The sequence below is a fragment of the Triturus cristatus genome, chromosome 3_1 (assembly GCF_964204655.1).
Source record: "Triturus cristatus chromosome 3_1, aTriCri1.1, whole genome shotgun sequence".
NCBI lineage: Eukaryota > Metazoa > Chordata > Amphibia > Caudata > Salamandridae > Triturus > Triturus cristatus.
Window position 1 is genome coordinate 784149976 of NC_140583.1, and position 16475 is coordinate 784166450.

Genomic DNA, 16475 nt, shown 5'->3' on the forward strand with positions numbered 1-16475 from the left:
ACTGAAGACTAAGCTAGTGAGTGCGATTCAGTGATTGCATTAATGGATCTACCGATAAGAGAATTAGTAAGTGAAACCCCAAAAAGAGTTACACTCAGCAGTTCAAAAGAAGGAAGGTCTGTGGTGTCCTCAGGAATCAGAAGTTCAACAGCGGTAACTCTAGAAGATCTGGAGAGATGGGCACAGGGAATAGAAAAACAAAGCTCACCTCCAAAGATTTGGGATATTTACAAATTAAAAGTAGAATTGGAAGAGATGATAACTGGAAATGTGGGAATAGAAAGATTGAACACTTACAATGAGGAAGAGTTGTTGTTTATATGTAGAAGTATAGCCAGAAATGCGAGATTGTTTCACGAGAAATTGGCAGAGCTTGCTTCAGAGATGGGAATAGATATAGGGAGATCAAATGTGCTACAGAAACCATATCGAGTGGAGTTTACTGACAAAGATTCAGAAAATATGAATGTGTCCAGGAAGAAGTTAAAGGGAAAGGAGTTGATGAATATTTTTCAAAAATGGGGAGACATTGACAAGTGGAGGATAAGGTGGTTAAGGAAGATGGAGGAAGCACAGGTGAAAGAAGCATCCTCTGCATATTTATTAAAAGAATCAGGAAAGGTAGAAAGAATGTGTCCCATGAGAGGGGTAACTGGAGGTGGATATGTTCATGTCCCATGGAGCCGGCAAGATATTCTATCATTTATAAACGATTTCCCTAGATTAAGAGAGAAACCAGTTGAATGGTACAAACAGGTTGATAGGTTTGCGAAAGTTTCGAAAGTTCTGTTGAAAGATCTGGATGGTCTGTTTGATATAGTGGTACCTGCTGATTTATGGACAGAATGTAAGATTACAGTTGACTGGCCAAGTGAGGAGTATCCAAGAGATTCGAAAACAGGAGCACCCTCAGATGATGTGATGAAGACATACCAACAAGTAATTACTTTCTTGAAAGGAAAAATCCCTCCCAAAGAAACAGATTGGGTAAAGATAGGTAGAACAACCCAAGAACCGAATGAATCTGTTCATGCGTACTATGAACGACTGCTACAGGTGTTCAAGCAGTATAGTGGCTTTGAGAATATTGGAGATAAGGATATGGGACATTTTGTACATCGGTTTGTATACGGTCTGAAACCAGAGATTAGTCAGATGATTCAACAACACATGTTGTGTTGGCATGGAAAATCCATAGATGACATTCTGAAGTACGCAAAGAATTGTGGCAATGATATTGAGGCGGGACATAGAAAGTTAAAAAAGAAAATGATGTGGGCACAAGTGAAATTGCCAGAACAACAGGAACTTAAGTTGAATAGTCAGACTGATGGGCAGATGAAGGAACATAATCAGAGTGATCATGTGGCAAATGGTGGTAAATTAAGAGGACGAATGAATAGAGAGGATGCAAAGAAAAAGTTTCCTTGTAATGAGTGTGGAAAGCTTGGACATTGGAAAAACGAGTGTAAGAATATTCAGGATAATAATGGCCCAAACCCAAATTTAAATCCACAGACGCAGAACGAGGTGTTTATGAATCAGCCGCAGCAGGTAGTTAAACAACAGTGTCAGGTGCCACCTGTCCCTATGCCAAATGTTGTGAACCTGCAAAATTACAGTGCTGACGCCGGATTTCAAGGAGGAATTTGTAAGAAAAATTCTGTGATTTCACAGTACCTTTTACAGAGTAATGATGATGAAGTTAGTCAAATGCAATGATGGTGTCTGAGGGGGGAGGAAGAGGAGTGTGTACTTGGCGGTCCATTTATTGATGGGAAAGTAGAAGGCACTGATATCACTTTTCTGTTGGATACTGGTGCTACCCGTTCTACTGTGAGAACAGCAGACATCCCAAACCTACCCCTCTCGGGGGAATCGATCCAAGTTGTCGGAGTCTCAAATCAACAGATTAGAACCCCAATAACAGAACCAATGAAAGTGCACATCAGAAATTTTAAAGACATGCATAGATTCGTAGTTTGCGATTCTAGTCCAGTAAATCTATTAGGAAGAGATCGATTGTGCAAAATGAATCACACAATTTATTGCACGCCGGATGGTGTTGCTTTTCAAACCCCTGATGAAGATATTGTATATAAGATAATGCTTGCTAAACAAAGCACAGAGGTACATGAAATGTATTCTTTAATGACAATAGATGACTTACCAGAAGAACTAAAAACAACTGTGAATCCAGAAGTATGGGATTTCAATGGAAAAGAAATAGGGCTAATGGTGATATAGACCCAGTGAAAGTGACCATGAAAGAAGGTGCAGTTTATCCCAACAGCAGACAATACAAACTGAGTCCCGAAGTGAAAGCCGGAGTGGCTTCAGAAATTGACCGGATGATTAAACAGGGCATTTTTTAAGAAATAATGAGTATTCCTTGTAATTCGCCTATAATAGGACTTAAAAAGCCTAGTGGAAAATACAGGATAGTGCAGGATTTGAGAAACATTTATAAAATTGTAGTGCCTTGTTGTCCTGTGGTGCCAAATCCAGCAGTGATTCTTTATCAGATTCCCTGGAATGCAGGCTGGTTTACAGTAATTGATTTGTGCCAAGCCTTTTTCTCTATTCCTTTACATCCCGACAGCCAAATTTGAAGATCGTATCTTGGCATGGTGCCGGGTTCATCAAGGGTATCAAATACTGGAATAGTGTCTAGAGAAGTTAGTTATGCCCATAAATTCAATCCTGGTACAATATATCGATGACTTACTAGTGGCATCAAAATCCCGAGAAGACTGTGTTACTGATTCAATTGCATTGCTAAACCATTTGGCTGACGGAGGACACAAAGTGTCTCCAGAGATATTGCAATTTTGTCGAACAGGAGTAAAATACTTGGGTCACAAAATAGAAAGAGGAGTGAGAAAAGTGACAACTGAGAGAATTGTAATAATCAAGCAAATGCAGTTACCATAGACGCAAAGAGAGATAAGAATGTTTCTCGGAGTGGTTGGGTACTGTCGGCAGTGGATTGTAGGATTTTCTTTGTTAGCAAAACCATTGATTCAGATGACATGAAAAAAAGTGAAGGAGCCCATTGTCTGGAATGATGAAAGTGTGGAAGCATTTGTGAAATTGCAAAATCGTCTGTGCGAGGCCTCTGCTTTAGGTATGCCTTATTATACGAAAGAATTTGCACTGTTTTGTTGTGAGAGAAAGAGTTGTGCGCTTTCAGTCTTGACCCAAAGACATGGATTAAGCCGACGTCCAGTGGCATATTTTTCTGCTACTTTGGATTCTGTGGCTTCAGCTCCACCTGGCTGCTTAAAAGCAGTAGCTGCTACCTGTATGAGTCTGGAGCAAAGTGAGTCAATCGTGATGGGACATCCAGTTAAGGTTTATGTTCCACATTCAGTCGAGATTCTTTTAACAAGAACTCAAACACAGCATCTTACCCCTAGTCAGATGACTAGGTATGAAAGAGTAATTCTGGGAGCAGAAAATGTGACAGTGATTACAATGGTAAACCCTGCTACATTATTGCCAGATCCACGTTGTGAAGAAGTGAAAGATGAAGTAGATCATGATTGCTTATATGTGACTGAGATGTGTACTAAGCCCTGCCCTGATATACAGGAGGAGCCACTGAAAGAGCCAGATCACAAACTATTTGTCGATGGCTCTTGTCTAAGGATTGAAGGAGGAAGACTGAGTGCAGTTTATGCTGTCTGTAAAATATCTGGGGCCATTGAAGCATCCTGTTTACCAGGAGTCAAGTCTGCACCAGTAGCCGAGTTGGTGGCCTTAATAAAGGCATGCAAAATTGTGAAAAATTGGAAATAACCATATTTACGGACATTCAATATGGTTACAGGGTTGTGCATGACTTTGGCCAGCTTTGGATGCAGAGGGGATTTCTGACTTCTTCAGGATCCCTCATAAAAAATGGGAAATTTGTGAAAAAATTGTTGGAAGCGATACAATTGGCAAAAGAAATAGCAATGGTCAAGTGTGCTGCTCACCAGTCAGGAAATTACTATGTGGCGGCCGGTAACCGATATGCTGACCAGATTGCTCAATATTGTGCGAGAAATAATGTGGCATTGAATAAGAAAATTTAAACAAGTGGAGTCAGCTGCCAACTTATGTTATTCAGCTTTAGAAACATGGGATGAGGTGAGACAGTTGCAGGATGAAGTGGAGGTAAGTGAAAAGGAAAATTGGATCAAATCAGGTTGTGAAAGGAGGGCAGAAGATGACGTATAGGTGTACCCTGATGGCAGAATTGTCATGCCAGACTGCTTACTCTCTCAAATGGTAAGAATGTATCATGGAGACACTCATGTAGGCAGGGATGCTATGATCAGACTATTTAGACAAAATTGGTATAATCCAAAGTTCAGGGTAGTCGCAGAGAATCTTTGACAGAGATGCTTAATTTGTCAGCAAATAAATCTAGGGAGGAAGACAGTGGTCAGTTGGGGAAAAATGGGAAAAGCAGAAGGACCATTCACCAGACTACAACTCAATTTTATAGAGTTACTACCAAGCAATGAAATTAAGTACATCCTTGTCATAGTGTGTTTGTTTTCACGATGGGTGAAGGCATACCCCACTAGGAGAAATGACAGTCTGGTAGTTGCTAAATTGTTGTTGAGGGAGTTGATTACTCGTTTTGATTTTCCAGTAACTTTGGAATCAGATAGAGGACCTCATTTTAATAATGAAATAATTTGATTAATCTGTGAAGCATTCAAAATTGTACAAAAACTGCACTGTGCATACCGCCCAGAGGCTTCTGGGGTGGTGGAGCAATTAAATGGCACATTCAAGTCAAGATTGGTAAAGGTGTGTGCATCCACATCACTGAGTTGGCCAGATGCATTGCCTCTTGTGTTGATGGGACTCCGAAGTATTCCTGACACGAAAACAGGATTGAGTCCCCATGAGATACTCATGGGAAGGGCAATGAGACAAGCATTTATACCAGGACATAAATTGCTGAATATAACTGGTATTGGACTATTGCAAAGGATTGGCTGACCTAGTGCGTTCTGTCTCTCACCAGGTTGGAGAAGACGCAGTTGCCAGGCAGCCAGCACAGGTGCATGGTTTGAATCCTGGAGACTGGGTGGTAGTGAATAAGCACACCAGAAAGTCGTGCCTAGCACGCAGGTGGGATGATCCACGTCAAGTCATACTGGTCACTACAACAGCAGTGAAGTGTGCAGGTTTGCCCAATTGGATCCATACAAGTCACACAAAAAGGGTTCCAGCCCCTACTGTGAAGAAACCGCAACTGACTGAAACAGTTGAGACTGACGAAGGTTGTGAAGTCGAAGAATCTAGAGTGACAGATTCTGAAGTGACTGACAAAGAACAACCGAGTACAAGTCAGGAGGGCTGGATAACAGTGGTGGACATACCTGAGGAGGTTATTCAAACAAGGCGCAAAACCAGATTAGAAAGACGAGAAATTAGTGAGGACCAGATAGGTGTAGAAGAACACGCTCAGGAAGAAATGAACAAAGCTACTCGAGACCTTGAGCAGGACCAGACAGGGAAAGAAGAACACGTTCAGGCAGCAGAAGAACAAATCGTAGTGAGACCTGAACAGGACCATTTAGGAGAAGAAGAATAAGTTCGGGAAGAAGATCAATTTGAAAAAAGACCCGTACAGGAACAGATAGAGGAAGAAGAACAGGTTCAGACAGATGAAGCCACAATAACAAGACCTGAACAAGAACAGATAGAGAGTAACTCTGAAGAAAAGGAAGAACGGATTGTGCCATAACATAACGAAAATAAAAGAGATCTTGAGAAAGACAAAGAAGGTGAAAGTGCAGTGCAAGTTAAAAGGGTCAGAAAAGGCGATAACTGGCCAGGAGGAGTCAAAAGGTTAAAATACCATTTGAGAAAAAACAAGTCAAAAACCTGAACAAGTGAATGAAGTTACCAGTCAAGCTCAGTTAACGCAGTCAATCGTGAAAAACATTCGAAGAAGTCCAAGACTGAGAATCTTGAACAATAAGTTCAAGGGTCCTGGGTGGACCTACGTGATATTAGAAGAATAAGAATTTGGATTTAAATGAAGAGACAGACTAAGAAGACGTTAATGCTGAACAGATTGATTAAGGGCAAGTGAGGCCTCCTTGAAGTACCAAAGATTTGAATTCACAAGTAAAGAAAAGAAAAGAAGAGGAATCTTCTTAGACTAAAATGGCTAAAGACAGGATTGCTGAAAGAACAAAGCGAAGTTGTACTCAAAAATGCTCTAGGGTTTGCATATGTAGCATTTTATTAGTGGTCACAGTATGGCTATTCCTAACAGTAGCAGTTCCTTATCTCATGATAACAATCAAGAAGAATGATACAGATACTAATGAAAAGACAGCTACCATGAAAGGAAATAGAGTAGAATTAGAAGCAGCAGATGAGATAGTTTTAATTACACAGTAACAGATAATGACACGTCTTTAAATGTATTCACAAAGTTGTTGTTTCAGTATGTAGACACAATGGAGATTAGGGATTGTTATGTTTGTATGAAATTACCAGCTTAGTAGCAGAAGGAGTTACATACCATCATTTACCTTTAACATATGGTATTTCATGTAGTATACTGACAAGTCTATTCTATAGAACAGGAAAACGTCAGATTATTATTCAAACCTAGATGTAGTATTTTCAGAAATTCCTATTCGAAAGAATATGAATCCTGTGCTTAGTAGTCCAGACACACAGTTTATGGGTGAATTTTTCTTAACAATGTCTAGAGATATAGTAAAAGCACATTAAAATAATCTAACATGTACATTACATGAAAAAGAGAAAGTGTTCTTGAATTTAGTTGAAGAAAGGAGACCGGATTTCCAAAGAAAAGCTGCTGAACAGAAAACCCATATACCACCATGGGCTGAGAAAGAGGGAATTTATACTGCTGGCAAAGCTCATGCTGCGATGTCCCTAGACTTTGTAAAGATAGGGAAGACCTGCCTCCATAGATTAAAGACTTCCTAATTTTGGGAGGTTGGGGACTGAAAGGGTAAACTGATCCAGTATATCCTGGGGTTTACTACGTGTATGGGAATAATGCTTATTATAAGCTGCCTGCACAGTGGTACGGTAGTTGCTACTTTGAGATTGTATTTCCGAAAATTTATCACGTAAAAAAAGAATCACTGGAAGCAATGAAAACACTAATGAACTAACACGAAGAAAGAGATCTAGTTTTTCTGAAATAATAGGTGTCCTTTTTGGTGCATTGATACCTTCAGTGGGAGTCATTTTAAATTCACATAGAATCTGTCAATTATCAACAGTATTTAATCATCTTTCGACTGATACTGCTGGAGGTTTCTTGATGATTAATGCAGAAATGGTTGCAATTAGGTCGCAATTAGGTCTATGGTTTTACAAAAACGACTTGCGCTTGATATATTATTGGCAAAGGGAGGCGGAGTCTGTAAAATTTTGAAAGTCCTACATTGTTGCACTTACATGCCGGATAAAAGCAAAGAAATCAGAGGATATATTAAGAATATTACAAAACTTCAAGAAGAATTGAAACCACTGGAGGTTGACAATGTATGGGAGAAACAAAGAGTATTTAATCAATAGGGACTTGGTTTACTAATCTTGGGAAAGATATTATAGTCAAGTAGTCTTTCCATTAGTTGGTATAACAATAATGATATGGTGTAAATGTTGCAGAAACAAAGGGCAAGGAAGAAAATATGAAGTAAATGGAAAGGGAAGGAAAAGAAAGTATGAAGAGATTCAACTAGAAGAAATGAAAGGAGAGTTATACAAAAGAATGAAAGATTTGAAAAACAAAGATGAGAACAAGAACAAAGAGGCAGGAGAAGAGGATGAGAAATGATAAAGTTGGCATATGATTGGGATGGGTAATTTTGTGATGGCTCAAAATGCCATCAGAGAGGGGATTGATGGAGCAAGGACTCGTAGAAAAGAGACTTGCTTGGAAGCAATCCTCTCATTTAAGTCCCTAACATTGTATTAATTATGTATTGTGTAAAACTAATACGTACCACACACAAATAAAGGTCAGAGAAGCGCGCATATGTGTTTACTAACGTAAGTAACTCGAGCAAAGTTCTAAAATTGCTGATAATGGGAAATCTTTATTGTGCATGCGTCAACTGCATCTACGCAGTATGACGAGCTGTCGCTTGGAGGAAATGGTTGCGCATGAGCAGAAGATACTGATATGGCGGCTTGAAGGTTCACATGCCTGGCATCTGCTGCTTTGCTGAAACTAAACCAAGCTATTTTGCTAATGTGGGGAAAGCATTAATAAATACATGGGATTCGAGTAGAAATGGGTGGTATACAGGGAAACCATTTATTCTTGAAAATAATATTTGACTTTCTGACTAGTGCGCATTTGGGCCTCTCGTGTGAGTCCAGAGTTTGTTAGACATGTGACCTCCGCGCATGCCTGTTGAGACTGAGCCGGAAGAATGACGATACTCTTTAATGCGATCTAAGGACACAAAAGTTACATACCCTGGGAACAAGCACTGAAGACCTCTGGATGAATGGATGTTCACGACAAAATAAAACAATTGTTTCTAATAAGACGTGAATACGGGTGGGAATAAAGTTTTGGAATAAAAATTAAGGGGTTGGATTTATGAACAATAAGTTGATAGACTAAGATGACATATAAGCATGGTGTGATGATCTTCCCCCCCTTGCCTGTACAATCAGAAGTAGTATTTTTATGATATTGAAACATTAATGGGTGGTACATGAATATAGAAGGGTATAATTGAGGTAGTTTTAGTTAGTTAGTCAAACGGAGATTTGCTGAATGCTGCAGAGCTCAGGATGCTGTCGGAGTAACGAGAGATGCTGATGAAGAATCGAATGCAGAACCATCTATCTTAAATTAATTAATTAAGAACATCGCGGAAGAATCTCGAGGAGGAAGAGAGTGTCAGAGAGGGGTGCTACGCAAGCGTTGGTGCTAGAGAGGTCATCTATCCTGTCGTGAATCCTTTCCTGAAACATTTGTCACCTGATCTTTCCCGGGGGACCCTTACCAGCCCTTTGCTAGGGTGTTGGTTTTCACACCATCCTAGGTAATTATTATTTCCGTGAATGTGCAGATGACCTTTTCTCTCTGTCCTCTCCTTTCTGAGCTTAAGTCATTGCAAAGGTGCTAAGTATGTGTTTGATTAATGGAATCTTCTCTCCTGTGAGTGACAACAACTGTACTGTACTTTGAAAGTGGTTCACATGAAATTAATTTAGATAAAGATTAAAAAATGTCCAGAGTCTGTGGTTATTTCATTATAATAGAAAGAGGTTAATCTATGTCATTTCACCATCAACTAGCTCCAACTAATGGTCCATCGACTTTTTGATCAGTGAAAGGTTAGTTAAGGAATAAAGGTAACTAATCTTCGTTTAGAAAACATAAACTTTGGCTCCAGCGGTTATTCAACGGTGTGTATGTTTATGGGCCCAGGTGAGTATATGGTGTTGGAGTATCTGTTGTTGGTGTGCCGCTGGATCACCCCCGTTCCCACCTCCCAGCCTCGCGTCCCTCCCCCCTTCCCTATTTAATGGTGGCCGCTGCAGGGGAGCGTGAGTAAGACCTTGACCTCTGGTCTGGGTCACCTCTCTCCCCAGCAGCTCCTCTGTGCCGTCACCGCGCCCCAGTCTCTTCACCTCCTCCTGGTGAGGTTCACGCCTGGTGCCTGCTCTGCTACCCGATCCTGCCTGCCGGCCTCAGCCCACTTGTGAGCTGGCAATCTCCTTTTATTGCCAGCTCACAGCAGCAACAATTAGAAAGAATTTAGAACTTTTAAAACATTCTAATCATTTATAAGGCACAGAAACAAGCAGCCATCTTCCTTCTTTCTGCACTGCGAACAAGATAAACTTTAAGTACAATGACATTCCAGTTGAATGTATCCAGAAGTATAAATGTAAGCGGAAATCCAAATCCAAACTGTGTTACTCTGAAAGACAGTATAAAAAGAAGTTAATTTATCTGGCCAGCTATCAGTGGTTGGATAATCTTAGCCTCCGTGTCCTTAATAAAATCCAGATTTTCTGCTCATCAGGCTGTGGAAAATCTACATTTTATGGCATGACACGGAGGCCAATATTATGCCAGTTCAAAGTGCATTCAATACATTATCAATTACATTAGACATTGGTTTAAAGTAATAACTTTTGAACATGCTCTTGTTGGACCAATTGGCCACTTTTAAAATGTCTTGTAAACCTCTTCCCAAGATGAATGCTTTAGAGGATGAGGCACCTCTAAGTGAATGTGCTCCAAAAACAGAGATGTCCACACCCCCTTCATTCATCACATCTTTCACCCATCTAGCTAAGGTAGGGGAGGAAACAGCTTTATGAGGCCTTTTGTGAGAGATTAATAGTTGAGCAACACCGTTTCTCAGATTATGAGTTCTCCTTTCATATTCTTTCAAGCATTGCACCACACACAGTCTTGGGTTTCCCAAGAAATAAGGGTAGAAAATGTTGAGGAAAGAGTCTTAGTTCTTCTTTTAATATAGAAACATACTCCCTCAGGTTGATATGCTTTACTGGTGACATCTAAGGCTCTAACATCAGATGTACGTCTAAATGAAACCAGACATAAGAGGGTTGTGAGTTTGTAAGAGTTGTTTTAGCGATAAAGACTGGTTATCACCCCAGTTCTCTAATACTTGTAGGATCAGTTTAACATCCCAAAGAGAGGTGTACTTTGGTATGGGTGGTTTCAGGACCCTAATGCTTCTCATTATCTTCCTTGTTAATGCATTTTGGCCAACAGGTAATTCATCTATAAAACAATGACCAGCAGAAATGGCTGATCTATAGACATTTACCGTCCTGTATGATAAACCTGATTCAAATAGTTCTGTTAGATAATTCATTATATGAACTAGATCAGTTGAAATAGGATTGAAACCCCATTGAACACACAAATGATTCAATTTATTCCACGCCAGTCTATATGCTTTTCTTGTGCCAGACGCCCACGACTCAGATATGAGTCTGAAAGCATCTGGCGAAAGGCCAGGGATTTCCAATTGTCTCTGGAAATCTTCCATGCCATCAGTGTAAGGGAGCCTTCTTCCATTAGGGGATGAATTTCTCCTCAAGGGCCTAGAATTAGGGTCTCGAAATTCGGTATTAATAAGGGGAAGTCTATAGACATTTCCAGAATTATTGGGAACCATGCTTGGGATCTCCAAAGTGGGGTTAATACTACTACTGTTTCCCTGAATCTGCGTGTTTGTAGAAAGAATCTCGGTAGCATGACAAAAGGCGGGAAAGCATATGTCTTAGACCTCTCCAGTCCTTTAGGAATGTGTCTACCCCAGCAGCTTGAGGGTCTGCTTTTCAGCTGAAAAACTGTGTCAGTTGAGTATTCAATCTGTCTGCAAAAAGATCTATGTTGAAAGGACCCCATATGTGTTGGATATTTAGGAATATCTCCCTGTTCAGTCTCCAATTGCTGGAGTTTCTAAAGTTCCTCAAGAACCAGTCTGCTACTCCATTGCTCAAACCAGGAATGTGTTGTGCTACAACTGAAATTCCTTTGCTCAAACAATAACCCCAAAAGTCTTTTGCTAGGTGTTTGGTCCTCCGATCTTGCTGACATATTGCACTGCTGAAACATTGTCCATGCGAAGCATTACACAACATTTCATCCTCTCTTGTGTGAAACTACGGACTGCAAAGGAGCCCACTAAGAGTTCCAAACAATTGATGTGCAGTGTCTTCTTTTGGTTTGACCAACGTCCCCCTGTGGAGGAACTTCTGCATTTTGCTCTCAAGCCCTCTAGGCTTGCATCTGAATCTGTCACTAGTTCGGGTTCCTCCAGGAAGATTGCCCTCCCGTTCCAAGCTTGTGCATTCTTGAGCCACCATTCTAATTCCTCCCTTGATCCCTCAGCCGTCGCCTGCTGTCCCGCCCTTTATTTATTTGTCTTCCTTGTTGCTCCCGCTTCATCTCATCTCAATTTAATTTACTCTTTTCCTTTTATTTTTTCTGTGCTTGTTCCTGCCGCTGCTGCCCCCGCGGCCCCTCCCCCTGGACAGCCCCCGCTCCCGCCTCACTGCCTCTCGTCCCTCCCCTATTTAATGGCAGCCATCCACGACCTGACCGTGACCAGCGCCAGGGACCCTGGATCTCCCACCACATACCGCTACAACCCTCCCACCTTCCTCAAACTCAAACCTGGAAGAAGCAACAACTGCCAACAAGCTGTGCCGAATACGACCCACGGCCTGTTCTCTTGCCACCACTGCCACCAGACCTTCACCACCGCCCCGGCAGCCAACATCGCCGATGCCCCAAGATGCATCCTCCTCAACGTGCGCTCCATGCACAGACACGCCATGGAGATCTGGAACCTCCTGGGCTCCCTCTCACCCGACATTGCCTTCTTCACAAAAACCTAGATCAATACCTCCTCCATCCCGACATCGCCATCCTGGATGGATACAAGATCCAGAGGAAGGACCACCCCAACCACCCGGGAGGAGGCCTTTCCTTCACACCCGAAAACTCCCTCCGCCTCAACACCTCCAGCAAAACGTTCCCTGCTGCCGAACATGTGCACTTCCACGTCCAGACCAGCCCCCAACTCCACACTCCACGGCACCCTCGCCTACAGACCTCTCGGCCCCCGGTCTCTCTTCGCCGACACCATCACCAACCTCATCATACCTCACGCCATCGCCACCAAGGACTACATACTAATTGGAGACCTAAACTTCCACCTTGACAACCCAAACAACCCAAACTCCGCCGCCCTCCTCGACAATCTCGCCAAAATCGGACTAAAACAACTCATCACTACACCAACCGACAAGGCAGGACACACCCTCGACCCCATCTTCGCAGGTGGAAACAGCATCCACTTCAGCCTCGCCACGAAACGAAACCCCCTTGGACCGACCACCACTGGGAACACTTCCTCATCGAAAACCGGAGCCACCCAAACCCACTCAACTCCACCCTCAACCTCAACACCACCACCGCTGCAACTAACGCCAACCACGCAGCCAGAGAATTCCACACCTGTGTGTCCAACTGCGCAGAAAATTTCACCCCGCTACATAACCCTGACAAACAGCACTCTAGTTCACCGTGGACCTCCAAGAAGACAGGTGCACCTGCAGACGCCTGGAGAAGAACTAGAGGAACAACAAGATCCTGGAAAACTACACCACGTACAAGAACGCCATGACAGGCTACCACCAACGCATCAGAACCACCAAAAGGTCTTTCATCCACAACAAAATCCTCGTCCACTCAAGCAACTCAAAGGCACTCTTCTGCGCCATCCAGAAATTCACTAAGCCCCGCAGCGAAGCCACGGACATCACCCCCTCCCAGGACCTCTGCGAGAAGCTTGGATCCTACTTCCACCTGAAAATTAAAAACCTCTACGACAACTTCATCATCACTCAGCCCAACCCTCTTCAACATCTACATGGCCCCCCTCGGCGCCATCGTCCGACCGCACGGCCTCAGCATAGTATCCTACACCAATGACACCCAGCTCATCCTCTCCCTCACGAAGGACTCCACCACCATCAGACTCAACTTCCAGAAAGGAATGCAAGACGACGCAGCCTGAATGAGCAACAGCTGCCTAAAGCTTAACTCAAAGAAGAATGAAGTTCCTGTCCTCAGAACCACCCCATCGGCATGGAACAACAACTGGTGTTCCACCGCCCTAGGCAGCCCACGAGTCCCACAGACCACACCAGAAACCTCGTCATCGTACTCGACTCCTCCCTCTCCATGATCCGACAGGTCAACGCAGTCACTTCCAGCTGTTTCAACACCCTCTGTAAGACTTTCAAATGGATACCCCCCGAGTCAAGGAAGACAGTCACCCACACACTCATTGCCAGCAGGCTGGACTACGGAAACGCCCTCTACACCGGCATAAGCAAGTCCCTACTCCGCAAGCTCCAGACAATACAGAACACCGCCGCCAGACTCATCCTCTGCATCCTCCGACACTAGCACATCAGCTAACACCTATGGAAGCTCCACTGGTTCCCCATCAAGAAGGGAGTCGTTTTCAAGATACTCACACACACCTACAAATCCCTACACAACACCGGACCCAATACCTCAACGAGAGAATCACCCTCCACATACCCTATAGAAACCTATTATCTGCCAACCTCATCCTCGCCGAAACCCCACTCATCCACAAAGCCAGAGCAGGGGGTAGAGTCTTCTCCCACATCGCAGCCAAGATCTGGAACAACATCCAGCATGCCCCCTCCCTGAAACCTTCAGGAAGGCTCTGAAGACCTGGCTCTTCGGCTGAACGGAACTGCTAACTCTCCCCCTGCGCCTTGAGACCCTCACGAGTGAGTAGCACGCTTACAATTCCATGATTGATTGATTGATAGAATTGATAAATCAGTCTTCAGTAACCCACCAGCGAGTCCACCGACATCCCTCCCTCACAAGACCTCTGCGACAAACTCAGCACCTTTTTCCACCACAAAATCAAGAGCATCTATGACAACTTTGACGAAGACAACCAACAGACTGAACCCTCACCAACCACCCCTGACACCCTGAAGCCATTGATCAACAACTGGACAGCCCTCACCACCGAAGACACACTGAAGATGATGAAGTCAATCGACTCTGGGGCCCCCACAGACCCCTGTCCCCACCACATTTTCAACAGAGCCGCCAACACCATTGGATCCATGCACTGCCACACCATGAACCTCTCCCAGGCAACTGCCTCATTCCCTGATGACTGGAAACACGCTGAGATCAACCCCCTCCTGAAGAAACCTCGGCGGACCCCACCGACCTCAAAAACTACAGACCCATCTCTCTGCTCCCGTTCCCAGCGAAAGTCATCGAGAAAGCCATCAACAGTCAACTCGCCACATTCATCAAAGAGCACAACATCCTCAACTCCTCCCAATCCGGCTTCAGAAAAAAACACAGTACGGAAACCACCCTCATCGCCGCTACAGAAGACATCCGTACCTTACCTGGACAAAGGAGAAACAGCATCCTCCTTGACCTCTCCGCGGCGTTCGACACATTCTCTCACCACACCCTAATACGCAGACTACACGATGCAGGAATCCAAGACAAGGCCCTCAACTGGATCCGCTCCTTCCTCTCCAGCAGAACGCAGCGGGTCAGACTCCCCCCTTTCCTCTCGGACCCTACACCTACTCCCCATCTTCGCAAGAAACCTCAAAACCTGGCTCTTCGACAGACCCCCTCCTTGATAGACTGGAACCTGCGACCCCCCCCCCCCAACCCCCAGCGCCTTGAGATCCTTACGGGTGAGTAGTCGCGCATAACAAACACCTGATTGATTGATTAATTTTAAGGTGTATGATTTTGATATATACAAACACATCTGATTTTGATATATACAAGCACATCCTTAGTCAATAACCCCCTAGATAACCTATGATGGCATACATGACCCAATTTCAATAAATTTTATTGTACAGTTAATTAAAACTTTAACAAACAAACATCTCAATGGTAGATGATTAGGGCAGCAATTAAAACCAAAAAGCCCAGTATAAAAACAAACTCTTGACCTTAGAGCTATCCTATGTGGACAATGTAGAGTTGGATTAGCCATGGTATTTCCATCAAAGGTAAACAGAGAACCTGGCTGGTGCCTTTTGAATCTTTGTAGCACATCCACCTGGTAGTCAGAGGGACTACATACTGGTGACTAGCGGAGTCATGTTTAGAACTGACTAAACAGTGTCATTTTGGAGGGAACAGTACAGATTCATGGCAACCATCAAAAGAACATGCTTCTTGAATACCACATTGATATTTACCTACTCTCTACCAACAAGATGGTAATAAGAATATCCAGATTCAAGTCACCAACCAAATGGCAATATGACTATCCAGACTCAAGTCACAATTGTAATTGTAACTTTTTTCTTTCTTTGTAGGATTGCCAAAGCGGAGGAACTCCCATTTGAAGATAGATCTCTGGACCTCGTCACTGCTTCAGTAGCTGCCCATTGGTTTGACCTAGACAAGTTCTGTAAGGAAGTAAATCGTGTCCTCAAACCAAGTGGCTGCCTGGCAATGTACTGTCTAGACTTGCGATTCAGTCTTTTCTATAAAGATTGCTCTGAAAGGCTGACGGATGTATTCAATGAGGTGAGGATAATGTATTTCCAGCATGCCATATACCAGACTTTTAAAACCTAAGGCTCTCATTCCGAGTGGCCCAATGATTTCCAATATGTGTAGTTGTTCCTGTTTTCACATAGAATTATGAGTTTTGTGTGTTTTTATCACATTTGGTACATACTTTGTGCAATAACAACTGCATCCCTTATTACATTGTGTCTGGGAAATCCAGAAGAAATTTAAAGTGAGAAAAAGGCCTTGGAAAACCCAGTCTATAGGATATTGATGCAGTAAGCACCAAAATGTGTTTTTACCATATTGGGTTTTGGGGCAGCAGATGGGAGGGATG

The 16475-nt window shown here is 43.1% G+C and overlaps 1 protein-coding gene across 5 annotated transcripts in view; it reads left to right on the forward strand.

Annotated features, from left to right (window-relative positions):
• Nucleotides 1-16475, forward strand: part of LOC146861028 (putative methyltransferase DDB_G0268948) — a 598370-nt gene that overhangs the window by 255944 nt on the left and 325951 nt on the right. For all 5 annotated transcript variants that reach the window (XM_085646396.1, XM_085646400.1, XM_085646397.1 and 2 more), the window contains one exon: nt 15940-16153. In XM_085646396.1, coding sequence (XP_085502522.1) covers nt 15940-16153 — 214 coding nt within the window. The remainder of the gene's footprint in view (nt 1-15939; nt 16154-16475) is intronic.